We start from the raw sequence: 25,475 nt of genomic DNA, 5'->3' as shown, positions 1-25,475 counted from the left end.
GCTTCGGCTGCATTAACTAGCTAACCCCTAGCCCTTTAGTTTGTTAGTTGCTATGGTAACAATATTCTTTCTAACCTTGGCTAGCCACTTAACGCTGGGTAACGCAGTTCATGCTACTTTCCTTCCGAACAAACAATGATAAAAGTTTTAAAAGATAGAAAAATGTCCCAAAGTAACGGTACGTAAACTTCTGTTTACTGAAATATGAACTCTTATATCAGCAGCAATTTACAAAGAAACTGACAGTTTGATGGCGCTTTTCTGTTTGTGACATTTAACAAATTCTGTTTGTGTGCATTGATGCTGTTGAGAAGCTCATATGGACCGTTTAGTTGACAACCTCACAGAAGATGAAGCTGAGAGAGAGAGACTTCTCACCAAACCTACCTGCTTCATTATAGTTGGAAGACCGGTAATTTCACTCTCTTTTACACACACACACACACACACACACACACACACACACACACACACACACACACACACACACACACACAAACAAACAACTTCAACCACAAATGACCACTTGTGGATATTAGTGATTTATTTAGATTTATTGTATGAAACTGAATTGAATTAAAGACTTTTTTATTGCAGGGTGTTGGCAAATCTACCTTGGCCAAAAAAATTGCAGAGTCCTGGAAGTGTATTTTGATTGATGGTAAGTACAAATCCTGTATTTCTTGGCCTCTGTCCCAACATAATATCATTCATATTCACATCAGATATTTGTCATCTGCTTCTATATTTCAGACACAGATCTGCTCAACACACATATTAAAAATAAAACAAAGGAAGGCAAAGAGGTAAGTATAGGTAACTGTCCCTTTTGCGCATTAGGGTTTTTTCCATATGCCCCTCATGTTGTAGCTTATTATGATTTCTGAATTGCCTTGTTTGACTATTTTAGCTCTTGGATATCTTATCCGAGGGGAAAAGTGTACCAGAAGACATGGTGCTCCAGCTCATACTTGCCAAGCTTAACTCACCAAATGTGGAGCACTATGGTAAGCCATGCATCTAAGAGTGTATTTAATCACTTTCGGTACAGAAAGTGCTTATATGAGCAGCAATGACAGCACAGTAAGGTGTTATTCAAAGCACCAGTGTAAGAGCATTCGATGATACATGTGTTGTGACACAGGATATGTACTGAGCTGCCTGCCGTGCATGTCAGAGGAGTGTCTGAAGATTCGTGAGCAGATTGAGCTGATCAAAAACCTCAAGCTAACACCTGATTTCATCATCAACATCAAGGTTACTCACACGTCTGGTAGTTGTGTATTGTTTAACAAAGCAATTTATTCATTCTCTACCTTTTAATATGGTCTTATTTCCATCTAAGATAATTGATTAAAGTTAAAGTATTTTCTTTTTTAATGAGCCTTTTTAGTGTTTGCTGTATTCTGACATTTGTGAATGGTTTGAATTTGAATCTATGAATCTGTTCTCTTCCACCAGTGTGCGGACAAGGACCTGGTCCAGAGGCTGTCAGGTCAGAAGCAGCACCCAGAGACGGGGCAGTTGTACAACAGGGATCAGTGGTTGCGTGAGGACGTGTTTAACAAGAAGAAGGAGAACAAAGACGAGGAAGTGGAGGATGAAGAGGAGCAGGTATGGCTCATGGGAAAACCTCTTGCCAGTGGGTTTAATTAGTTTTAACAATCAAAAATTCCCCCTGATGTTGTATTATTTGTTTGATTTTGGTTTTGCATATTGTTAAAGACACTTTACCCGTTATTTCTCATAATAAAACTGATAAGTGTGTAATTAGTGTCACCTTTTACAGTACCTGAATGTGATGTAATAATCAAAAGCTGTATTCCTTTAATTCTTTTCACATGTAAATTGTAAACACGTATGCAGTCAAGTCAGGATCCCCTCTCACACTAATAAGGATTATTCTGGTTGTAGGCTGCAGAAGAGGAACTCCAAAAGGATATTATTGACCAGATGGTGTGGACACCAGAGAATTTGGCCAGAAATGCTTCTCGTAGAATCAACACATATAAGGATAAAATGCTCAGACCACTGGAGGTGAGTTACCTCTGCTGTACACACTCTCACACATTATGGCTCATTAAAAAATGAAATAATGTCAGTCTCCACACACAGTGCAGCCATAGCTTGACCTTCATGTTTTGTCAGAATCAGACCAGTGATGTCTAGAAGACGTCACCTGAGACCTTACTGCTTATGATCAGATGGTGTGACTGATGAACGCAGCCTGATCCAAAGTTCTGGTCCCACATTTACCCCATTTAACGTTCTGTTCTAAATGACGTATAATGAGGGGTTAAAATGAATCACCTCATTGACAAAGTTAAATACACTGTGCTTACTAGATTAAACTTTTAAGACCAAATAACTGATTTTTTTCAGGACTACATGATGGACCACAACCCCCTCTACCTGTTGGAGCTGGATGGAAACAACAAACCTGAAGAGCTGCACTCTGTAAGACACAAAGATCAGTCAGAAATAAATAGAAATAAACTCTGTTGAACTGTCCATTTATTCTGTGGGCTGACAATAGTTTGTTGATTGTTCGCCTTTAGTCTGTAATGTCCCGTGTTGGATCCATGGCAATACAGCGTGTCTCCATTCCAGTCCTCCTCCACCAGAATGATGATGAAGAATTGCCAGAAGACATTGACACGGTCTGCCATTATTGACCATATTCATATTTTTCTTCAATGTTGCTCTGGGTACCTGTTGGTGATTCTTTAAAACATAAACCCTCCACTGAATCCACTACTAATGTAACTATATGTGGTTTAATCCTGCATCCATCTCTTTTCCAGGAGGACCTACTGAGAATTATGTCCTCCTCCAAGGTGGTTGCCCCTAGCTTTAGGTGGAGAAGAAGCCTCTGGGGGCGAACCTGTCCTGTTGCTCTGAAAGAAGGCATGGTCGTTCCTGGCAAGCCTGAATTATCTGTGGGGTGAGTGCTCAGGGCAGGAATCTATGCAGTAGCTTAAAGTGAGACCGATTGAAAGTGTCATCCATCTCTCTTATCAACCCCTGTACAGCTTCCAGGACAAACTGTACATCCTTTCATCTCAAGAGGCCTGCCAGAAGTTTGTTGCAAACCCCAGACGGTACTTGCTTCCTCCAATGCCCCGGCCTCCATGCAGGGTTTCCATTATTGGACCCCCACAGGCAGGCACGAGCACCCTATGTAAGCTTCTAGCTCAGAACTACGGCGCACTGGTGCTTGACATGAACGAACTTGTGCAGCCAGTTCTGGCCAAGGTTGAGCAGGAGAGGCTTGACAAGATCAAAGAGGAGACCACACAGGTTGCGATAGAGAAAATCAAGATGGAGATGGATGCCGGACAGAATTTGGGCAAGTTGAGCTTGGTTGATATTGATAATGATTACTTTACAGTTCTAAAATGTTATTTTAGATTTAGAAAATACAATATTATATGAAGCATTATTTACAGTTCTGTTAACATGTGTTTGAATTACTATTCTGATATTTTATTTCATTAGATGAAACCAATTCTGTGGAAGATAAGATGTTCAAAAACAAATGCAGACAGACATGGAAAAAAATTCCTTTTTCAGTTTTTTAAACATACTGCAGAATACACTGTATTTGTGTGCAAATGTTTTCTGCCGTTCTCAGTGACAGAAGATCATCCAGAAGTAAAAGCCATGGTGCTTAGTGCACTGGAGGAAGCCAAAAATATGAGCACATCTCCCTTTGGACTGTATGCAGAGGTACTGGAGAAGCGTATAAAAGAGGTATGTCAAAAGATGTGAAATATGGTAGCATGTTTACATACACAATAATATACCTCTGCTATTCAGGATACCCAACCATCCCTTTCACAAGTTTTATTTTTGTCTTTTGTTAGAATTTTCTCAGATTGATTGAATTTATTTGTACGCAATCATTGTATTGTACCAGTCAGCTGAAAACTATTTTCATCTTCAGTGTCTTGGTAGGATGCAATCTATAACAAGCACATACAAATGCAACCCTAAAACAAACAGAGGCATGACACTGACAGGCACAATATTACATCACATTTATCATATACAGTCAGTAAATATGATGCTGACGTTAAACCAAACTAAGCTTAAAATTAGATTTAGTATAGATCTAAATCTCATTTTTGTATGTATATAAAACACTTTGAAGTGACGTTGCTAATAAGATTTATGTCACAGATTGAAGAGGCAGACACTGATGCAGAGCTCAGGACTGGCTGGGTGCTTGACAACTTTCCCAAGAATTGCTCCCAAATGTATGCTTTACAACAAGGTGGAATCCTGCCAGACATGCTCTTCTATCTCAAAGACAGTGATGGAAATCAAGGTAGGAGACACAGAAAAAACACATCACAAACATTTTTTAAATTATATTTGGGCTTGAGCTGTCCTTCGTGTTCGTGTCTACTGTATGATACATGTTACACCCTCATCGTTGAATTCAAATGTGTTTAAAAGTTTTGAGCAGATTGTATGAGAAGAACAAGGAGAGCGTGGACAAAGCAGTAAGGGAGAGGATTCAGGATCAACAGTCAGAGAAGGAGAAAGAGGCCTTGTGAGTGCAGTTGACATGATGCTATAAAATTGTGTGATTTCAAGTTCAATTCAAGCTGGATTGTGTATGCAGTTTTGGTTTTTATGCTCAATTTCTCTCCATTTAAGAAGCCACAAGGTGCAGGAATCTGAGGTAGAGGCCAAGCCTGCAGATCTGGTGTCAAATCTAGACACAGTTGTCGAAGAGCCTGAAGGTATTTATTTTCTGTCAATATAAAGCAGCCTGAATTCACATAGTCTCCTTGATCCTGTAGGATTTAATTATTTCCTTTGCAGAAAATCCTGAGCAATCTGAGACTGACAGCACAGCACACTCTGACAGAAACAAAAAGGAAGGTGAGACATTTTTATTAAATGCTGTTGTCAAAAATGGAAATAGCTCCGTCTTAGTTATATGAGAGGAAACATTCTTACTGTCCTCAAGAGGCGAATTTAGTTTGGTGCATTAGTGTATGGCTCTTCATCTCTTTGCAGTGATGTGCCATCAAATTTAAACAAGAATGACTACAACTCATCTTTTTCGAAATAAAACAAAATGTTTTATGATAAAATCCAATAATGTAATCATATAATCCTATTTGTATTTACTTAGTGTGCTATATGTAAGTGCCCCAAAAGCAGAAGTGAACTTTTCCTCTATGACTCTCTTCTTCCCACTGTGCTGCTTAAGCTTCGGCACTACCCAATAACTGGAAGCTGGGTTATCCAGACGGCCCGGAGATGAATGACTATAAACTGCAACTGCAACAGTTTGTGTCAGAATGGGAGCAAATGCGGTCCACTTTACCTGTCAGTCACTCAGTACTGGAGATTAGTGGCAAGTGCCCCGAGGACCTGCTTAAAGAGATCATCCATCAGATAGAGAGTGAGTGTAACCCTTTAAAATCTCAGTCTTGAATTTTTCTTACACCTGAAATCTGAAGTTTTTTATTTTTTCCTAATTTAGGTGTTTTTAATGTTTCATCTTAGATCAACGCTACTGAAACTATTACTGTAATATATGGTACACCAACAATTGCATGCATTAGCATCATCTCTGGCACTGCATAAGGAAGGAAATGAATATGCAACGATGAAATTAATATTAATGAGCAGTTAAATCAAAGTAAAGATGAACAATTTGCCAGATTAGTTTCAGATATGAAGTACATATATTTGTGATGGATGTTTTTAAATGCAATGCATTCCACCAGATGCTTTTTTTGTCTAGAAAAACTCACAGCCCAGTCTCTGGTTTACATGCATGTTCTGCAGAACCTTTCAAGTATGTGTCCTGGGAGGTGTCACCAGTGGACCTGGACGAGGAAGCAGAGGATATCGAGGCCTTAGCAGAGCTGGAGAGAGCTGAGGAAGGCAGCAGTGACAATGACGCAGCAGATGAGGAGGACGAAGTCAGTAAACATAAGTCTCTTACTTTAAAGGCCCAATCAATAACATTTTTGCATTTACAAACTAGGTTTATATTTTTATTTATTATTGAAGAGCTGAAGATTTCATAATTGAAGATACAGGCTTTTACAGCATTGGAAAACAATACATAATATCAATTTTTCACTTTGTTTTCTCCTCTGTCTAAATGAAACCAGAGGGACACAACAGTCAAGAGATTATTGGGTGATACCCACCACTTCTGTCCTGTGACCTTAAAAAACCACAACATCCTGTGGCCCTGCACGGATGAAATTGCAGCCAAGTACCGAGAGAAGACCTATTATTTCTCCAGCATAGAGGCCAAGGAATCCTTCCTTCAAAACCCTCAACAATTTGTTGCACAGATGGAGCCTTTCAAGGTACAATCTGATATGAGAAGAAAGAGGACAGTCATAGAATGATAAACAAAAAAAGAAACCTAACCTGTTCCTTACTTTTTTTTTTATCCAAGCCTCCTGCCCTACGGATATTTTTGCTTGGTGTCCGAGGGTCAGGGAAGACCACTCAAGGTGAGTGGCTTGCCCATCAACTTGGCCTTTTCCATATTCAGTTCAGGGAGCAGCTCCAAATGCTCATAATGGCCAAGACAAAGAAGCGAGTGCCTTACACTGATGAGGTAGAAACTTCAGAGGAGTCTCCTGAGGACTTGGAAGCCCTGATAAAGGAAGCCAGGGGGGAGGAGGAGGAGGAAGAGGAGACAGAGGATACCTCTGTCAACATGGAGGTCAGCGTTCTCTGTAGCAAGTTTTCCAATATTATGGTGCCTTGTTTAACCTTTAGAACCATTAGTTGGTGAAGTATGATGTTTTTTGACACTGAATTCAATCCAGGTTGCAGTGATATAATAGTGTGCATTTGTGTGTCTACAACAGGAAGTGGTTCTGACTGATGAGGAAAAGGCCATCCAAGCCTATTTGTCTGATGGAGAACCACTGGCTCCACAGATCCTGGATATGGTTATCGCACCATACTGGAAACAGGAGCCTTACATGTAGTTGTACACACACACTTCCTGCCCCATTTTCTGACCTCCTTAATAAATGAATGTGTAAACGTTTCAGTCTCCAGTTCATCAGGCACTCAGTATCTGAACATACTCTATCATTTAGGTCCACAGGTTTTATCTTGGAGGGATTCCCTTATACTCCTGATGAGGTGCAGTACATGTTGCAGCAACAGCTTTTCCCTGACATTGTGGTAACCATGACGGTGGATGTCACGGATGTTCAGAAGCGTCTGTTGCCAACATACCTGGAGAACTGGCGTGAGCGCCGCAACCACCGTGAAGCACAGCTGAAGCTCCTGCATGATCTACGTAAGAAGAATCGGGTAAGCAAGTGACAACTTGGTAGTGTAATTTTCCTACCAACTTCGTTATCACACAGATTGTGTGAGTATCTGGCACAATTACAATAATGTCTTTTGTACAGGAGGAGAGTATTGTCAGGAGAAGAGCTGAACTCATGGAAGAGAAAGGCGCTATGTCAGTCAAAACAAAGGTAAGCAATCCCATCATAACCACTGTCACTACTCCTCACTTTATCACTGGTTAACCCCCTCCCTCCCATCCCCTATCTCCTATAATGAGGATGAAGAAGATGATGAAGAGGATGAAGCTGCAGACAACATAGAGGATGAGATAGAGGCCATGCTGGAAGAGGAGTTCGCTCTAGAAGAGGAAAATGATGACACGGAGAGTGAGGAGACTGAGCAGGCTGCTACTGAGAGGCTGGAGACAGAGATAGAAGAGCGTTTTGTTACAGATGAAAACAACGTTGTTCCTGTGACGGTACAAAGACACACAATTCCATGAAGGACATGCATATATTTTAGCATTTCTGCTAATATTTATGTTACAGCACAGGTAGTACTAGTAAAATGATAGGTCTAGGTACACTGAATGCCGTGATTGCCAGCAAGAAAAAGGATCCACAAGTCCTCTTCTTGTCACTTGGTTTAATTTAGGTTAACAAATAGATGTAGACAGAAAACTAAACGAAAATACTTAAAGGCTTAGGGTTACTTTTCATTGTCCATAACGACAGTCTCAACAAAAGAGTTTATCATTGTCAGCAGCATGCCGCTCACTCCTCTCTCTTTTTTTTCTCTACTCTGTGTCTCTTTGGCATCTGATCTCTGACAGGCTCATATTAGATGAGACCCGCTTTCCTTCTGTTACAATCAAAACGACAACCTGTGACCGTTACATTTAAGACTAGCTTTACACTGTAAAGTAGTTGTACTTTTATTATGTTTACATATTCTGTGTTGGTTTTTTTTTACTCTAATCAGGAGTTACTGAGTGAACAAAACATACCCAAGGTGTCTATCAGTGCGTCCCGCAAGCTGGGGATTGTGCGGCATCAGCTGCTCAATAAAATCCAGCCTCTGCTGACCAACAGAGAATCACTCTTCCAAAAATGCCAACCCATCTCATACACCCTGGCACTTAAGCTCCTGTTCTCCTCCTACAAGTGCCACAGTGCCTTCGGCTGCTGGGATCCAATCAAGGTAGGCATGATCCTGGGATGACGGCAACCTTTTTATAGCATCTGTGGGATGAGGTTATTATTTGTTATGATCAATAAAAGCTCAAAATGTGATTTCAAATAGGAATCACATTTTGTTATGTTGTGTATCAGTAGAACACCAATTTCCTGCACTACTGTTTGTGACTTAGTGTTGTTATATCCACACAGCAATACAAAGAGGGAGACTTAATCCAGCCGCTGCAGTGGCCTCTCAATGCCACCTATCCCCTGCTCTTCCATCAGTATATCTACTTCTTTGCATCTAAGGAGAACCGCAACACATTTATGCTCAACCCCTTGAAATACCTTAGGCTGCCAAAGCCCATCCCATCCCTTCCTGTGAAAATGGCTGTTGTTGGACCAACCAAATCTGGAAAAACTACTGGTAAGACTCAAGACTGCTGAAAAATGATCCACTCATGGTTACTGTTCCTTTTATGCCTTCTCATACACTCATCTATCTCTTCTTTCTTTTATTCTTTGCCTGCATTTTTCTCGTTTTGCGTTTTTCTCTCCACAGTGGCACAGATGTTTGCTCAGAAGTATGGCTTGGCTCGGCTGTCCATCGGTGGTGTTATGCGTATGGTTCTTAACACTCAGGAGCACACTGATCTAGCTGTACAGACGAAAAAGCATCTCTCCCAGGGTCTTGTTGTGCCTGATGAACTGGCAATCCAGTGCTTGGAGGTGGCGCTCATGAGCACGGTCTGCAGCACTCGAGGGTACGCCGGAGATGTGTTGCATTTATTTCCATCCTCACTCTTGTCTGACTAAGATGTTCAGTTGCCCTAAAATGCCTTCCATAGGCAACGACAAAAGGAAGGATTTTAAGGAATATTTAACAGAATGCAGAAGACAGAAGTGTTTAAATAAACAGAACAATTCTACATAATGGTTCTTAAAACTCAAGACCTGAAAAGATCCTAACTTTTGTTTTATTAAAATCACTTCCAAGTGGTTCAAGAACCAGACTGTATTCCTACTCATTAAGAAAACTGCATATGCTGTACTCTTGCTTGACAATGTTTGTGAAAACTACTGACTTGTTTCGTATTTCAGGTATGTGTTGGATGGTTTTCCAATGACACTTAAGCAGGCAGAGCTAATGGGGTCCCGGAGCATCATCCCCATGATAGTAGTTGAGCTGGAGCTGGACACAGTGGAGGTGTTGAAGAGAGGCCTTGTAGACAAGATGAAGCCCAACAAGTCAGAGAACACACACACACAACACACAACAAATCATGTCGTGTCAAGCCTGAGAGCTGTTTAAAACCACAAACTTCCCAAAGTAGTAATAAATATTTCCTGTTCCTCCTCTCTCCTCCCACTTCAGGCCTCACCTGATGCATGACAGCTCAGAGATCCTCCACATTCGTAACTCCTGCTACAAGCAGGAGGTGGAGCATGTGAGGCAGCACTTCCAACAACAATATCAGAACTGGATCCAGCTCAGTGGATTAAAGAGCAAATGGTGCATCTGGGACAGCATCTTAAAGGAGGTCAGCATCAGCATGAAATATATCCACAGCTACCTGGAGAGGACCCGCAGGGGTAAGTTCTTGAAGAACAGAGGCTAATATGCTTGCAGGGGTGAGCTCAGCAAGGTTTGTGAGAGCAGCTAAGTGGATAAAGATGCTTCAAATACTGTAAAAAGATAACACATATTAGTTCATTTTCACCATGCATTTTAATTTTGCAGGACAAGCAGCCTGCATCAACAGGTTGTGCATTACACCTAAGGAGCTGCAATGTCAGCTTGGCGAGTTCGGGCTGTACTGCCCGGTCTGCCTGGCCCTACATTACCACCTTGTGGACTGCTCAGAAACTGCATCCCTGGTGTATGCAGCAGAGTACAGAGCACATTATTACAAAATGTGTGGCAATGACCATTTGGAGGTCAGTGTGCTGAGGCTTCAATTATAAAAGACACTTGCACACAGATGTTTAAATAGACAAATGCATGAGGAGAGTCGTTCAAGCCAAATTAGTCAGTTGAGCTGATTTTCTTCTCTTCATATTCTGTGCATGATTTCTGTCATTACCCAGGAAATTTCATTATTTATATATCATACAGTGAAATGGTAAAAGATAAACAAAATGCATAAGATGTAAACATAAGATACATTTTTAAAATAAAAATTAACACTTCAATTGCACATTGAAAAGGTAAATAGAATTGATATTAAAAGTGTGACATTTTTATGTTGCCCTCCCAACCACAGAAGTTCCTTGCCACTCCAGATCAATTTGTGACCCCTGGCTGTCCCCACACTCTCCCAGAACCCCACCTGCTGCCAAAAAAGCTAACAGAGATTCAGGTGAAGAACAGGTTTCCACAGCAAGTTGAGATGAAAGGCTTCTGCCCTGTCACTTATCTGGATGGAAAACAGAGGTACACTATTCACAAAATTAAAATGCCACTAACCATAAATCTCTGTCTTGCTGGAAATACTTGATACTTTTTCAAGAATCGCATATATAAAAACAAATTGTCAATTTTACACATTAAGAACATTAATTAATGGGTTAGTGGATGTTTCTATTTATCATTGGAAGCGTCAGTTATTTTATTTATCAAATCTGATAAATTGATAAGCAGTCTATAGCCTTATTCACCAGATTGATCAAGCAAAAGTCCCTTTTGAAAGCACATGCTGTAGATAAGGGAATGAGAAAATGAAAAATAATTTTCATCATAATCAATAAACATGAAATTTCAATTGAAAATGTTCCGGCAGTGTCAACCTCGAGAATTTCACAATGTTTACTTGTCATTAGGTATGAAGCCCTGGTTCGAGGAAACATGGAATATGCTGTGGAATACAGAGAACAAATCTACATATTTGAGACAAAGCAGAAACAGGACAAGTTTTTGAGGTGTGGAACAATACCTTTGTACTGTATGTTACAGAAATGCTTGTCAGTTACTCAATTTTTCTTTTCACAAGGATTATTCAGTTTTGAAAATCAGTGCTATTTGTTCATGCATTGATGAGTCTCTCTGTTACTTTTCATAAAGACAGTGTTAATGTTATTTGGCCTCGACAAGTATTGGTCCATTCAATGAAATTTGGTGTTGATACATTTTATTTCAAGGGCTCCTGAAACCTACTGGGACCAGAAGTTACCCAGTAAAGTTCCTCCTCTTTGTGAGCCTGTACCCCTCACCTCCCTTCCAACGTTGGGCTACCTGGAGCAGGTCAGACACGCTCAAACACTCCCGAAGAATAGATTAATATCGTCAACATTTTACATACATTTCTGAAATGTTTCTCTGAGATTTCTGCCCTGCTCTGACTTAAGTCTGTAATTTTAGGGTGTGGCAGTAGCAGTCATCAAGGCCATGACAGCTGTTGGGTGTCTCAAACCAAAGTATCCCTTCCTCAGTATACAGAGATCAGCTCTCCTCTATGTGGCCTACTATCTGAAAGGTAAACAAGATGTCAGGTTCACTGTTGGTCAAAATGAATCATATTTGAAATGCTTAAACTTAATAATGATGATGTTAAGGATATTAAGCACTGTTTTCCTAGATATGGGTTTCCCTTTGTTTCCAAAGGGGCCAATCCTTCATAATGAGTAAATTCACTTTTGACAATTAAGTACACTTTTTTTGTTATAATAATTCTAAACTCTTGCTTCAGTAAAATTTAAATCCAGAGTTTTGAGTTGTAATGTAATGAGTATTTTCATACCAGTGCTGTTTCTTTTACCCAAATGTCACTTTTCTTCAGCTTTCAACCACCAGAGCACAGATTACATTCGCCAGAAGTACAAAAAGCAGCTGGCCATGTTTGAAGAGAACTGTGCGCTCATTCCTTACCTGAGCTCATCAATGAGAGGGAACTACAGGCCTCCCAGTGAACGTCCCATTGACTTTGAGTTCAAACTGATCAGGTTCCTGGCCTTGGAAGACCTGCCAGGAGCCAGTGATGTGATGTAGCTTTGCCTGTCATGTCATTTGGATTACAGCGTGTTATTGTATATTTTATGAGGATAGGAAGATAGGATGAACTGTGTGACAACAAAGTCATTCCAAATATATTTTAAAAGTAACCTAATAATTTATCTAATTGAGAGTTGTCTGTATTAGAGCATTCATCATCATCAAGAAATAAATCTTTTTCTTGGGTCATTACTTTAACCTTGCGTCAGTGTGGCTTGGCCTCTTGTAGGCACTGCACTTTCCTTTTCTTGCATTGCATTTTACAGAGAAAATGAAACATTTAATATTTAATTTAAAAAAAAACAAAAAAAAAAACCAGCAACAACAAAAAAACAAAACCGTAGCAATATTATCTAGATGTGATGCCCTGTCCTTTAGAGGGTCCTTTGTCACTTTTCAGTCTTCAGTAGTTCAATTGTTTCTGTCCTGTGGTTCTAGTGAGTTAAGGGGATTCATATCCATAACACTTCATCATCAACAATCTGTTTAAAAATAAGCAACTATCAAAGGCAAAATCAGCCTTCATGGCTCTTTTCCAGAATTAATTATTTTTTATTTATATTTAATTAAAAATCAGCTAGAAACTCCTATTAAAAATAGGCCCAGCACAGTAACAGATAAATGCAATTACAAGTGTCGTGCAGGGCAAAGAGTAGCAGTTTGTGGTGTGTGTATGCCAGTTAGCGATAATTGACAATGGGATTGGTAATTGGCACATTTTAATTATTCTGTAGTGTAACTGGGATTATCATTCATGATTTATCATCATTTATAGCTAATACAGCGGTCGTTATTGGCAAATTTTTAAAAGTGTATAATTCACAGCCCGCCAGTATTCTGAATTGAACGGTAATAGCATTGAGGTTTGTGCTTTTATTGCGATTAATCCTCATACATTCAACAAACAAGTGTTTATGTTTCGATCAGGTTTCGATCTCGTATATTCACGCGACATTTCACTGGGACGTGGGCGCGAATTCGATAACCAGTGGTCCGGTGCTCCCCCCATCAGCTGTGTTGTGCAGAAGCGGCTGCCGAGAGGTAAGTTAGGTGAAGTGCTTTTCCATAAGTTACCAGTTCTTGCGATTTCTTATAGCGATTTACAACCAACTACAAAATAGTCAACTGCTGTTGGTGTCAACCCTTGTTTTGTTTAGCATACGGTGCTAGTTAGCTAGTTTGATAACGTGGCTAACAGATGTAGGTAAAGAGCTAAGTTGCAACTGTTGTCACTGTTTTCGTTCAAAGTTACCTAACTATATGTTCACCACTCGCAGAGTGTTTTTTTTATCACATAAAGGTTGGCGAAACAAATCTAACGAACTATCAAGGTCAGCAAAAGTGACCACAGTGTTTTAGCTGTATATCAAAAGTCGCTGTCAGACTTAAGGTCAACCAACAGCCTGGCTGTAAGTTAAAGCTAGCATCTTTGTTAAGTTTCACTTTCCGTTTACCCACACAGCACGGTGGTACAGGCTCTCAAGATGTCTAAAAGAAAAAGCAGCTCTGCCAGTGATAATCCCCATAAACGGGTCAAACCCGTGGAGGAGGAGGAAGATGAAAATGTTAATATGGAGCAGGAAGATCCTCTACTGAGTAATCAGGTATTTAATGTCACTGTCATGCTGTGAAACATGTTATCCTAAAGACTTTGTACCTACAGAAAATTATATGATTGTATTCTCTTTATTTTGTTGATTCTCTGATAATTTTAATATACTGTATATAGCTTGTATTCAAGTGGAGTGACATAACGTAACTAACTTGTGTTTAGATGCAATCTGGCGGCGAGGTGGTGAGTGATGCAGGGATTGTGGAGAGCATCACATTGAAGAACTTCATGTGCCACTCTCTCCTTGGCCCATTCACTTTTGGTTCCAATGTCAATTTTATTGTCGGCAACAATGGAAGTGAGTGAAACTCGTTAACCAGTGTGGTATTTCAGGAAAAAAGGATAAAGAAAATATCTAGATCTTTTGAACTGAAATGAATAGAAATCCTTGTTTCCTATTTCAGAAACCAGGTTTTCTGAATGTCTGTGCCTTTTATTATAATGTCCTAAGCTTGATCGTGTTAACCTGCTATATGGCAGTTTTCAGGCTCCAGCATGGGGCTCAACCACTGTTAGGATCTTTTAACCAGAGTGAAATGCCTATTTAAACATAAAGGACAGGCTCATATCAAAGTTTAGCCTCACACATTTGATTAATATCTTAGAAACCATATAGGCTAAATAAAATATATAAGAGGTTACCAAATTTAACATTTTACTACTAACCTACTAAGTGGCATGATCAAACTGATTGAAGTGCTTGTATAACGTGTTTTTCTTGTAACCAGAAAGTGCAAATTATCTTTCCACACAAATAATTTTGTGCATTGCAGGTGTCTTTTTATGATAGGTTAACCTTCTTTCTGGAATACTCTCTGGTATTTTGTGTCTGTATTGTCTTCCATGCATCTTATTACAATGTCTAAAATATCCAAAAATAAAAAATTGCGCAAACTTCTTGTGTTACAGGTGGAAAGAGTGCTGTTCTGACAGCGCTCATAGTTTCCTTAGGCGGGAATGCACAGGCCACAAACAGAGGATTATCACTCAAGGGTTTTGTGAAGGAAGGAGAAAGGTAAACATATCGAAGCATCATGTGATGTACATTCTTTCTTGTCAAGTTGATTTGAATCAGGTCATGTTGTTGTCTTTATATTATGACCTGGTGGCTTCTCCAACCCCCAGTTTGCACTGTAAACATTTTTTAGTGGAAACAAATGTTTCATATGTCTCATATGTCAGGCCTTGCACTCTGATGATTAAAAGAAATTTATTTTTTAGAAGTTGCATGTCTTCAATCTGAATAGATTCAATGTGTGTTTCTCTGTTTTCGCAGCTCAGCTGATGTATCAATCACACTGCGTAACAAAGGAAAGGATGCTTACAAACCTGAGGTGTATGGTCCAGCTATCATTGTAGACCTGAGAATAACACGTGAGGGGTTAAGAACCTACAAACTCAGGAGCAAATCTGGTAAAAACAATGAAGCGTTATGGATTACTCATTTTCAGTATTGTGTGAAGAGACCACTGCTACAATTTGGTACAATAATGTACAGTATCCTATTTCTCCAAGTAAATTTAAGGTTGGCTGCTTTAAAAAGTCAAAACTCAATTCATTTTATTTTTTATTTCTTTCATTTATTTGATTTATTTGACAATTACTAAACACTGCTAAAGAGCAAGGGTGAAAGCAAAAAGAGTTTTGCAATATTAGTACCACTTCCTGTAGCTGCTTAAATATTTCTCTGAGCTTCAAGTATTCACCAACATAGTTTTTTTCCTCTTATAGGTCTACTTGTCTCAACCAAAAAGGAAGAGCTCCTGTCCATCCTGGACAATTTTAATATCCAGGTATGAACTATGAAAGTCTTATAGATGTACAGTGTTGTTCAAACTTCATTATGGCAAACTTATATCACGCCTCTTCAGAATGAGAGTACTGTTGAACTTGCTCCTTCCTCCTTCCCTGGAGGCATGAAGCAAAGTCGGATTGCATGCACTGAACCCATTCAGATAGAGCGCTAATGTGGGAAAAATATGTGTCTTACAATGTTGGTTGGAGGGTGTATAACAACATTCTTTCTTTCGAAGGTCAACAATCCTGTTTCAGTTCTCACTCAAGAGATGAGCAAATACTTCCTACACTCTAAAGGAGAGGGGGACAAGTACAAGGTTTGTTTAAAGTGATTACATATGATGACAACTTTTGTCTTTGCTTTGTAAGCACAGTGCAGATTTGTTGCTCAAGCACTGCAATTTTTTATCTGTTCCTCTTGCTCAGTTTTTCATGAAAGCTACCCAGCTGGAGCAGATGAGAGAGGACTTTGTCTACATCAAAACCACCAAGCACGTCACAGAAGATAAAGCATGTCAACACAGTGAAGTAAGAATCAGTCTGCGTGACATTTCCAAATTTAACTACACGAGACTATAAAATACTGTTAATCAATTTTCAGGCTTCATTGTGGATAGAATTTTTAAACCTTCAACTAGGAGTTCAGTAACAAAGCTAGACAGCATAGCTACTCCTCTTCATTTATGATCATGTATGTGTCTATGGCTGTTACAGGAGTTGAAAGAGAAAAAGCGGAAGTACCTGGAGAAAGAGGACCGTTACAAGAACCTGGCATCGCTTGACGAAATGCGCACCAAGCTGGAGGAGTTACAGAAGCAGATGGCTTGGGCTTTAGTAAGATCCTTTTCTCACTGGTTTGAATTCCCACCCCCCTTTACCCACCCCCCTGTGCCCTTATGCAACTCAGTCAGTGCAGTATTTACTGAAAAGATTATTAATCTAATGGTTACTGACTTTGACTTAAATGTGCAGGTGACTGAGATGGAGAAGGAGTTGGAGCCGATGAGAGAGAAGCTGCGGTCAGACAGACGTTCCACAGAGAAATATGATGAAAAAGTGGAAGAGTGGAAGGTATAAATATGACTATTTAGTTCATATAATTACTGTTGAGTAAAGTCATTTTGGTTGTTGTTGTGGTTTTAGGGATAACACCACTGTCATTAAGTATGTGTGTGTGTGTGTGTGTGTTTGTTTTAGTATTACTCCTCTTCTATCCTCTGTCCCCAAATACTTCTCTGATCTATTTTCATGTAATCCTGCAGAATAAGGTCGAGGGGGCCGAGAAGAAGTACAAGCAGATCCAGGAACAGTTGGAGGGGATCACCCAGCAGGTCCAGGAGCTCCAGCCCAAATGTGCTGAGCTGAAGGCAGAGGCCCAGAGACGTAATACTATTCTCAAGTCCAGCGAGGTTAGTTCTGAGTTTTGTATAAGAGGTGTAAGTCCTTTTAGGTAATAACTGTTGGCCTGCTCTAAGTCAAAGTAACTTGAGTATGTTGCTAACTGGCAAACAAAGCTTTATTCACAGTGCTGAACAAATGCTATGAGGTAAAAGAATAAAAACAGTAGAGTAATAAATGTAAAGTGTATAGTGGCAGAAAAGAGTTCCTGCTTCGTCAGTTTGTCAGATTTAATCTCGTGCAGAGCTTTTTAAATTTACATTATTCTTGCAGTGTGTGTTGTGCAACTTTGTAAATGGCCAGTGTTTCTTTTCTTCAATTACGTGGGCACTCTAGGTCACAGTCCACAGATGCAAGGCTAACCTAAGGGACCTGGAAAAGGACAAAGTTCAACTGTCCCGAAGAATAAATGATCTCATTCAGAGGTACACAGGTCATTGTGTCAACTGAAACAATGAGCAGTGATCTTTGATGACCACCCTGTGCTTTTTGTCCTCCTTCCAACTTTTGTCATCACCTTTTTGATCCCTCTAGCATCAGTCAGACATCAGGATCGGAGAGCCAGGCCAGGAAAGAGAACATGCAACAGATCCAGACTGAACTGGAAAAACTGACACACCAGATCTCCACTCTGGGTCAACAGATTGACCAGTACGAGCACGCCTGCAATCGTGCCAAAGAAGAACAAGGAAAGATGAGGTAAGGTATTAGAAACTGGGCATAACCAGTTACTGTTAGCTCCTGTGGGTAGCTTGAAGAAACCCGTATGCCGTGCCTGACCTGAGTATGGTTAGGCCTGTCACGATAACTACTTTTGTTGGACAATTTATTGTCCCAAAAATCTATCTCTCTATCTCTCTATCTCTCTATCTCTATCTATCCATCTATCTATCTATCTATCTATCTCCTATGTAAACAAACATGCATGTAAACACAATGGGGAAATATTGAGGTCAGCAAAAATGATCAAATTCATGTCCAGATATCGTACAATTAGCCGATAACGTAATTATCATCATCATTACCATCAAAGATTTTAATTGCGCTGAAATAAATGTTCTGCGTATTTAGACAAAAAGAATATCATTAACTAATCATACTATTATGTGAAGCCAACTCTTTGTCCTTCTGTTTTGTCAGTGCTTCTAAATAATTCTGCCAGTGATTCAATATGTAAATACAGGTGATTTTCTTGTTTTTTTAGTCCAGATAGGCTTAATCCCCTGTGAAAGACTTCCCAGCAGTTAGGCTCAGAAACATTGATGAGTGGACCAACACAAATTCAAAATGGAAATAAAGGCCCATCATAGATAATTGTCTCCCTGTCACCCCTGAAATAAACCACAAGGAGACCTGTAGGTCTGTAGGATTCACACTGCAGTGGAATCACTGAAATAGGTATAGCCTCTAACGTGATGAAACACTCACCTTCTTCTGACTTCAGGAGGGAGCAAGAAGTACTCCAGAAGTCCATTGAAGCTAACAGTAGGAACCTGCAGACAATGGAAAGCAGTCGATCCAATCGGCTGCGGCGCTTCGGAGAGCACATGCCCCCACTCCTCAGCGCCATCCAGGACGCTCACAGAAGGGGCCAGTTCAAGCACAGACCCCGAGGACCACTGGGTAAGACTCAGTGTTATACAATTGTGTTCAAGTATCTTTAAGACAATGAGGAGCAGAATTTCTTGCTCTGACTGTGCGTATTTCCCTGTTAACTATTTCATGTATCTCGGTAAAAACATTAAACAACAGTGTCTACTATAAAGTTATAGGAATCTTATAAGAATTCTATATTGTCTATGTTGTAATCCTTTAGTTATTTTTTTTCTCTTCTACAGGTTATCTTATTAGCCTGAAGGACCCAGAGCATGCTCTGGCTATAGAAGTATGTCTTAAAGGCCAGCTGCATGCCTTCACTTGTGACAACCATGAGGACGAGAAAGTGCTGTTGGGGCTCATGACCAAAGTGTTCCCCACAGGCCGTAGACCTGTGATCATTACCAGCCATTTTCTCCCTCACGTCCATGACACAACAAAGAGGTGAGGGCAGCACAATATTTACAGAATCATTTTTATTAAACGCTAGTCTCAGATTTTATGGCATATTGCCTGGAAAAAAAGCATTCAGCTTGAAGAGAACAGTGGCTTTGTTCTGCTTGGATTAATGTTTAGTTATAATGTACTGCAGTGATAACATCTTTTCACCATTTTCAAATTTACACGGCTTCTTCACAAGCATCAAAAAGAAAAGCATGCTTGGGAAAATACACTTTGGAACGCACATTAGCACACAGACAGAAAGTTTAAGGATTAAGCTGCAGGAGTGGTTTGAAAAATGTGAATGTTTTGGAAATGTGAAAGTTTTTCATGTGTTTATTCTGCTGTGAAAACATCTTACTATTGGAGTACATTAACTGACTGAATTTAAACTGACAGCAGGTGGTGGTGAGTCTATGACACTTAAGCATACCTTTTTGTGTGGATTTTCACTTAAGCAATACAAGAATATCCAAAAACACTGTTAATTAAAAGAGGTCCTCCTTTGTTTTATCTCTGTCAGGGCTGTGAATCACCCTGATTACCCGTCCGTGCTTCAAGCTCTAGAAATTGAGGACCCAGTTGTGGCCAACTGCCTGATTGATCAAAGGGGGATTGAGAGCATTCTACTTATAAAGGTAACAAGTGATATATTCACAAGAAAAGCCCCTTTTAACACAAGTTTCAGTATTGTAATAAAAGCTGATGGGGACTATCTGCAAAGACTGGTTAGACGTGTCTTTCGTGCATGATGTAATAAAACTTTTGTTGTCGGTTGACGTTGAAATTCATTTTGCATACTTGGCATACAGTGGCATATGACGACATACAAATGATGTGGTGTGTGTAGATATTTCACGCTGCATTGACATGAGTTTTGTTGTTTTGCATGTGTTTGTATATAGAATCGCACAGAGGCTCGGAGAGTGATGCAGGGCAGAAACCCTCCTCAGAACTGTAACCAGGCTTTCTCCAAGGAGGGAGATCAGATCTTTAATAACCGCAGTTACACCGCTGAGCAGACCAGAGCTAACTACCTCTCGGGAGACATTGAGGAGGAGATCAGGTGTGTGTGTGAGAACTTCACTCCTGGAGACATTTGGTCAGCTACAATTATTAGAATATACTGTATATATCACAACAGGGAATTGCTGAATAAAGCTGTGCTCTTGTTTTTTTTTTACCTTCTGTCTCTGTCATTCTGTCTTTTTCCTCCACCTCTTGGTTCTTCTATTTTCAGGCACTTGCAGAGAGAGATAGAGAACCAGAAAGCTCAGGCAAATCGCTTCCAGCAACAAATGAGGAAGTTGGATGACGACATCAAACAGAACCAAGGGCTGCAGAGAAGAGCCCACATAGAGCAGAAGACCACCAAAGTAATGTTTTTACCTCTTATATATTGTCATGTAATTCTCAGGTTATTATGAAATGATGAAGATCATGTCTAAATGCTTACCCTCTCTGAATATCAGACATCGAAACTCACAGCTTCACTGAGCAGGTTTTCATTAATATTTGAAAATAAAATGTATTTTTTCTTAACAGTTTTTAGAATTATTATAATGCATGCATTCCAAATTGAAAATGACACATACTCAATACCTTTTTAATAGTTTATTCTCGATTTTAGTTTAATACAATTTTTATTGGCCATCAGTATTATGCCGGATCTTGTCCTAACAGTTGAATACATTCATTTAATAAAAACTGTTATTTCAACTGGAAACCTTAAGATACATTTAAGCATGAATAACAATAGAAAATACTGTTTAATCAAAAATGGAATGGAAATGGAGCTCCAAGGATTAGTTGTGCAATCAGTAAGTCAACTGACAGAAAATCAATTTTCAATGATTTTGTTAATTGTTTGAGCAGTTTTTTTAGGCACAAATTACAAAACAGTCCCTGATTCCAGCTTCTTAAATATAAACATTTTCTGTTTTTCTTGCTCTCCTATGACAGTAAAAATAAATTATCAGCTCTGGGAAATCGTAATAGGCAGTTTCACAACGTGTTTACATTTTACAGCACGATTAATGGAGAAAATAGTTGTCACATTTATCAGTAATGAAAATAATTATTTCTGCTCTAATATGACTATGAATCAGCTCATGAAGTTTGTGTTTATCTTCCAGGATAAAGTCACAAAGCAAAAGCTGGAGCTGAGAGACCTGGAGAACGTGGAAGAGCCTCAGTCAGAGGACCTCAAGCCCCTGGTTAGTGCAGAATCCCCACATTATGGTGAAATGTTGTAAACCTGAACTCAGCTCAGTAGATAAACATATTACCTGAACACATTATTCCACTTAGAATAAATGAAGGATCTCCAGGGAATTCACATTCCACTTACTAGCAGATGTTCTTTGTGATATGCTGCTGTCACTGCTCTACCACAGGAGGAGGATCTTCAGGAGATTGTGAGTAAGATCTCTTCGAAGCGTGCTGAGTACGAGGAGGCACAAGCTCAGATGGCCAAGCTCAAGGGCTCCTATGAGAAGGCAGAGCAGGAGTACAATCAGCACAAAGAGCGGATTAACACCATCGCTGAAGAGGCCGACTCAATCAAGGTAAAAACGGACAGACTCGAGATTTTTAAGTCGTTAGGATAAAAGAAAAAAATTTGATTAGCACCCTTTGCTTTCACAGTATGTAAACCATGTCGGTCTATGTGTGGAATTCTCAAATCACAACATCCCAAACTTAAGAAACAGCTTTTCTGCCTTCCAGAAATGAAAGAGAAAAAACTTGATGAGACAGACAAAATTGCTGAAGCTCCTGTAAAGCAGCCACAAGAAGCTTTCTCCAAGTTTGCATTAACACAAGATCAACATTGCATTGCTTTTTAAAGATCTTGGTCCAGAGGTAACACTGAAGAAGTTATTAATTATACCTAAAGGTGGCTGTATCCCTGTTATCTGGTTATGTCAGTACAGTCTCAGTCGCTCAAAGCAGCCAACATCCCCTGACTAATGAGTGTAATAAACATTGTGCGCCTGTTTCCTCTGGTCTGCTAAAGGACGATCTGAGTAAGACTGACCAGGAGGTGATGAAGTGCAAGCATCACAAGAAACACTACGATGAGAAACGCAGCACCCATCTCCGAAACATCCAGGTCCTGGAAGGCACCCTAGAAAGCAAGGAGCAGGACCTTCAGGTATGTCACACATTAGTATTCATCACAGATGGTTTAAAATATTGAAATCACAAGTTAATCACAAGTTAACCAGAGTGGGATCTGTTTCAGTGAAGGTACCATTGTGTTATTCACCTGCTCTGTATCTGTAAATTGATTATTTGTTTCTATCTACGGTTCAGACATCTGTGTCCAAGGCCAAAGAGATCTCCCCAGAGCGCCTGGAAATACGTCGGACAGCCAGGAGCCTGGACAGTGAGATCAGCCGTCTCAAAGTTAAGATCACAACCCAGCAGGAACAACAAGGTGACCGCGAGGAGGTTGTGAGGTAAGTTACTTTGACCCTTCTGTCACACGCTAGTAACATAATGGCCGTGTAGATAACATTTCCACTGACGCTTCTATGAAATGTCACTACATCGGTTACTTTCATTAAACTATTAAACTTGGCAAACTATAGTACCACAAAAAAACATCCTTTTAAACGTCACCTTTTTCCCACTTCTTTCTCATGTCTAGGCAGTACCGTGAGGCGCTGGAGAGCTACAATAACATGGCACAGCAAATGAAGAACCTCAACAGCTTTATCAAAAGCCTGGACAGTGTCATGAACCACAGAGTCCAGGTTTATTCTGAGTTCAGGAGGCAAGTTTGAAATGACATTCAGCAGTGATAATACAACCTGTGCAACAAATTGATATGAAGTGAATAGTTGATTAAATGTGTTTTGGAAAATTACCTCTAAACTGCCAATGTGACATGATGCTCTTTTCATTTTGTCCACCAGCTGTATTGTTTGCTCTATGCTAGTGAATGAGATATTATTCTGTAGTAGCTAATAAATGAACTAAATTGAAAAAACAACTGTTAATTGTGTTCCCTGTTTTGTTATCATTCCTTATGCCTTAGCCTTCCATCTTCGTCCATCTGACCCTTTTTCTCTGTACCTTGGTGTCTCAGGTTCCTTTCAGCCCGTTGTAAATACTACTTTGATAGCATGCTGGCTCAGAGAGGATACACTGGAAGTATGACCTTTGACCACAAGAATGAAACCCTCTCCGTCTCAGTAAGAAGAAAACATTGCCTTATATTCCCTCTAAAAATCTACATTGAAGTCTACACCTGTGGACTGAAAATTGATTGTCATTTCTCTTTAAAAAAAAAAAAAAAAAAAAATATATATAATATATATATATATACACACTGACTGTAACTCTCTCCTCTGTAGGTGCAGCCAGGCCAAGGAAACAAGGCTGACTTGAGTGACATGCGCTCCTTGTCAGGAGGCGAGCGCTCCTTCTCCACTGTTTGCTTTGTTCTCTCTCTTTGGGCCATCACAGAGACGCCTTTCCGCTGCCTTGACGAGTTTGATGTTTACATGGTAATAAGAGTCCATTTTTATTGACATTTTATGTTTGTCTGGATATGAGCTCATGCTAAATGCCTAAATTGTAAACCCAGATCATTTCTAGTCACAGCAACAAATAGGTATTAGAGGGGGAGGAATAAGTTGTGAGAAAGTTTTATTTTTAAAGAGATGGCATTATGTTTGGGTGTTGTTTTGTTTCTATTAGGACATGGTGAACAGGAGGATATCCATGGACATGATGCTGAAGGTGGCTGCCAGCCAGCGCCACAGACAGTTCATTTTCCTCACCCCACAGAACATGAGGTAACCACTGCTACAACATCTGTATCAAAGCAGTTAGACCACCGTGATGTGATTTATTGATCTAGTTACTGTATATTAACTTAGTAAATTAGCTATGACAAGAGCAAACGCCTCATCGTGTCAGTGCACTGGTTGATTTCCTTGGAAACGGCCTCTAGTTCATTAAGAATCAAAGGCACAGACACATTTTCATCTTTTTTTTTTTTTTTTTTTTTCAGTTCTCTTCCAGTGAGTCAATTAATCCACATCCTCCGTCTCAACGATCCAGACCGCGGCAACAAAACACAAAGAAATCAAGACGAGGATCAGTAGTATTACTTGCTATGAGACCACTAGCAGGTGCTGAGACTCCATGACAGCAGGACAGGCCACAGTGGGGCGAGACAGAGCTTCCCATCAGAGTTTCCCATCTGTAGGGAAACAGTTAGGTGAAGAAGTGCAGCCACGTGTGGATCTCTAGTCATCGAATTCAGCTGCTGTTTTAAGTTCCAACCCAAGAATGATTGTTCAAAGTTCAGTTTAGGAGGTAATAAATGTTTTGTACTATGATACTGAGTTTAAGCATCAGTTTTTCTATATATTGTAAAAATACCTGTTAAATGGCTTGAAAACTGGCACGTTGAATGATGATGTCATTGCAAGCAGTGGCTGATGTTCATTAAACCAGTCAAGTTAACAGACATGCTGTTTTGGGTGTTATTTTTATTGTATTGTATTGTATTGTATTGTATTATCTGTCTTCTAAAATAATTCAGAATCCAGAAGTCCAGCTGATCAAAACATAGTATAAATTAAAGTAGGTCCAACTCAAAAGTGGAAGTTTATGTTTAAGGCAGAACAAACTCATACTTTCTTTGTGGTTGTTTCAAGGAGAAGTCCATTTGTCAATACCTGTCTGAGGCAAGCACACTTAGTCCTACTTACAGTAAAAAAAAAAAAATCTTAATAAACTGGTCACAAATACAGGGTTTTGGTTTTAAAAGAGCATCAAAATTTGGGTCTTAAAAGTGCATTTTTTCAGTCGTGGATAAATACACATTTATTCTAACTGTAGTGATGGGATTTGCTGACTATAAGAAAAATGTAGAATATCACCAGTCTGATCTCTTTAATAATTAATTGGAAGTTTAATTAGGTTTTTTACTTTACCGCAATGCTACAGGACATGGTAAACACATAATCATGATGTTTTGCTCAGCTCTACTTATTCCCTGCATAAAAGTCACTTTGATTTGGGTCTGCATTACAACATTCAACTTGAAACCTTAAGACCTATTAAGGTCAACCTTGCGAGGAAGGAGGATTTGCACCTTTAAGGGCTCTGTGCCAAATCCTCCACACAAGGCGGTCCAATGGAATGC

At 39.7% G+C, this 25,475-nt stretch overlaps 2 protein-coding genes across 4 annotated transcripts; both read left to right on the top strand.

Annotated features, from left to right (window-relative positions):
* The first annotated feature begins 55 nt into the window (after nt 1-55).
* ak9 (adenylate kinase 9) lies at nt 56-12,663 on the top strand. 2 transcript variants are annotated; one of them, XM_067573192.1, is made up of 36 exons: nt 56-178; nt 315-412; nt 598-661; nt 754-806; nt 911-1,007; nt 1,145-1,257; nt 1,462-1,614; nt 1,915-2,037; nt 2,383-2,457; nt 2,559-2,660; nt 2,805-2,944; nt 3,033-3,349; nt 3,635-3,753; nt 4,183-4,330; nt 4,462-4,558; nt 4,666-4,751; nt 4,834-4,893; nt 5,228-5,422; nt 5,812-5,948; nt 6,144-6,347; nt 6,440-6,712; nt 6,861-6,979; nt 7,098-7,317; nt 7,419-7,487; nt 7,577-7,777; nt 8,281-8,499; nt 8,688-8,904; nt 9,040-9,241; nt 9,579-9,725; nt 9,853-10,070; nt 10,219-10,415; nt 10,742-10,911; nt 11,298-11,396; nt 11,616-11,718; nt 11,836-11,950; nt 12,254-12,663. In XM_067573192.1, the coding sequence occupies exons 1-36, from the start codon at nt 136-138 to the stop codon at nt 12,460-12,462; spliced, it is 5,202 nt and encodes a 1,733-aa protein (XP_067429293.1). In that variant the 5' UTR covers nt 56-135; the 3' UTR covers nt 12,463-12,663. The 2 variants fall into 2 exon arrangements, with proteins under 2 accessions (XP_067429293.1, XP_067429292.1); XM_067573191.1 differs by having other exon boundaries at nt 312-412.
* A 738-nt stretch (nt 12,664-13,401) lies between these two features.
* On the top strand, nt 13,402-24,794 carry si:dkey-119f1.1 (Structural maintenance of chromosomes protein 6-like). 2 transcript variants are annotated; one of them, XM_067573193.1, is made up of 27 exons: nt 13,402-13,506; nt 13,928-14,069; nt 14,240-14,375; nt 14,987-15,092; nt 15,354-15,490; nt 15,809-15,870; nt 16,111-16,191; nt 16,301-16,402; nt 16,589-16,708; nt 16,847-16,945; nt 17,137-17,283; nt 17,609-17,697; nt 17,807-17,971; nt 18,717-18,895; nt 19,111-19,312; nt 19,833-19,947; nt 20,215-20,375; nt 20,550-20,685; nt 21,445-21,525; nt 21,706-21,876; nt 22,326-22,463; nt 22,625-22,770; nt 22,962-23,087; nt 23,403-23,508; nt 23,671-23,823; nt 24,017-24,114; nt 24,333-24,794. In XM_067573193.1, the coding sequence occupies exons 2-27, from the start codon at nt 13,950-13,952 to the stop codon at nt 24,424-24,426; spliced, it is 3,270 nt and encodes a 1,089-aa protein (XP_067429294.1). In that variant the 5' UTR covers nt 13,402-13,506; nt 13,928-13,949; the 3' UTR covers nt 24,427-24,794. The 2 variants fall into 2 exon arrangements, with proteins under 2 accessions (XP_067429294.1, XP_067429295.1); XM_067573194.1 differs by having other exon boundaries at nt 13,495-13,515.
* Nucleotides 24,795-25,475: the final 681 nt, after the last annotated feature.

This window comes from Thunnus thynnus, chromosome 18 (genome assembly GCF_963924715.1).
Source record: "Thunnus thynnus chromosome 18, fThuThy2.1, whole genome shotgun sequence".
NCBI classification, from domain to species: Eukaryota; Metazoa; Chordata; class Actinopteri; order Scombriformes; family Scombridae; genus Thunnus; species Thunnus thynnus.
The sequence above is the reverse complement of the archived record's forward strand: the minus strand, read 5'-3'. Positions and strand labels throughout refer to the sequence as shown.

Excerpts from the sequence above, each read along its gene's own strand:
- ak9 (XM_067573191.1), top strand. The coding sequence starts at position 136 with ATGATAAAAGTTTTAAAAGATAGAAAAATGTCCCAAAGTAACG. Across the intron at positions 413-597 it reads TCATTATAGTTGGAAGACCG|GGTGTTGGCAAATCTACCTT; the intron begins GTAATTTCACTC and ends TTTTTATTGCAG. Across the intron at positions 10,071-10,218 it reads CCTGGAGAGGACCCGCAGGG|GACAAGCAGCCTGCATCAAC; the intron begins GTAAGTTCTTGA and ends TTAATTTTGCAG.
- si:dkey-119f1.1 (XM_067573193.1), top strand. The coding sequence starts at position 13,950 with ATGTCTAAAAGAAAAAGCAGCTCTGCCAGTGATAATCCCCATAAACGG. Across the intron at positions 21,526-21,705 it reads CAGAGGACCTCAAGCCCCTG|GAGGAGGATCTTCAGGAGAT; the intron begins GTTAGTGCAGAA and ends GCTCTACCACAG. Across the intron at positions 22,464-22,624 it reads GCAAGGAGCAGGACCTTCAG|ACATCTGTGTCCAAGGCCAA; the intron begins GTATGTCACACA and ends TCTACGGTTCAG.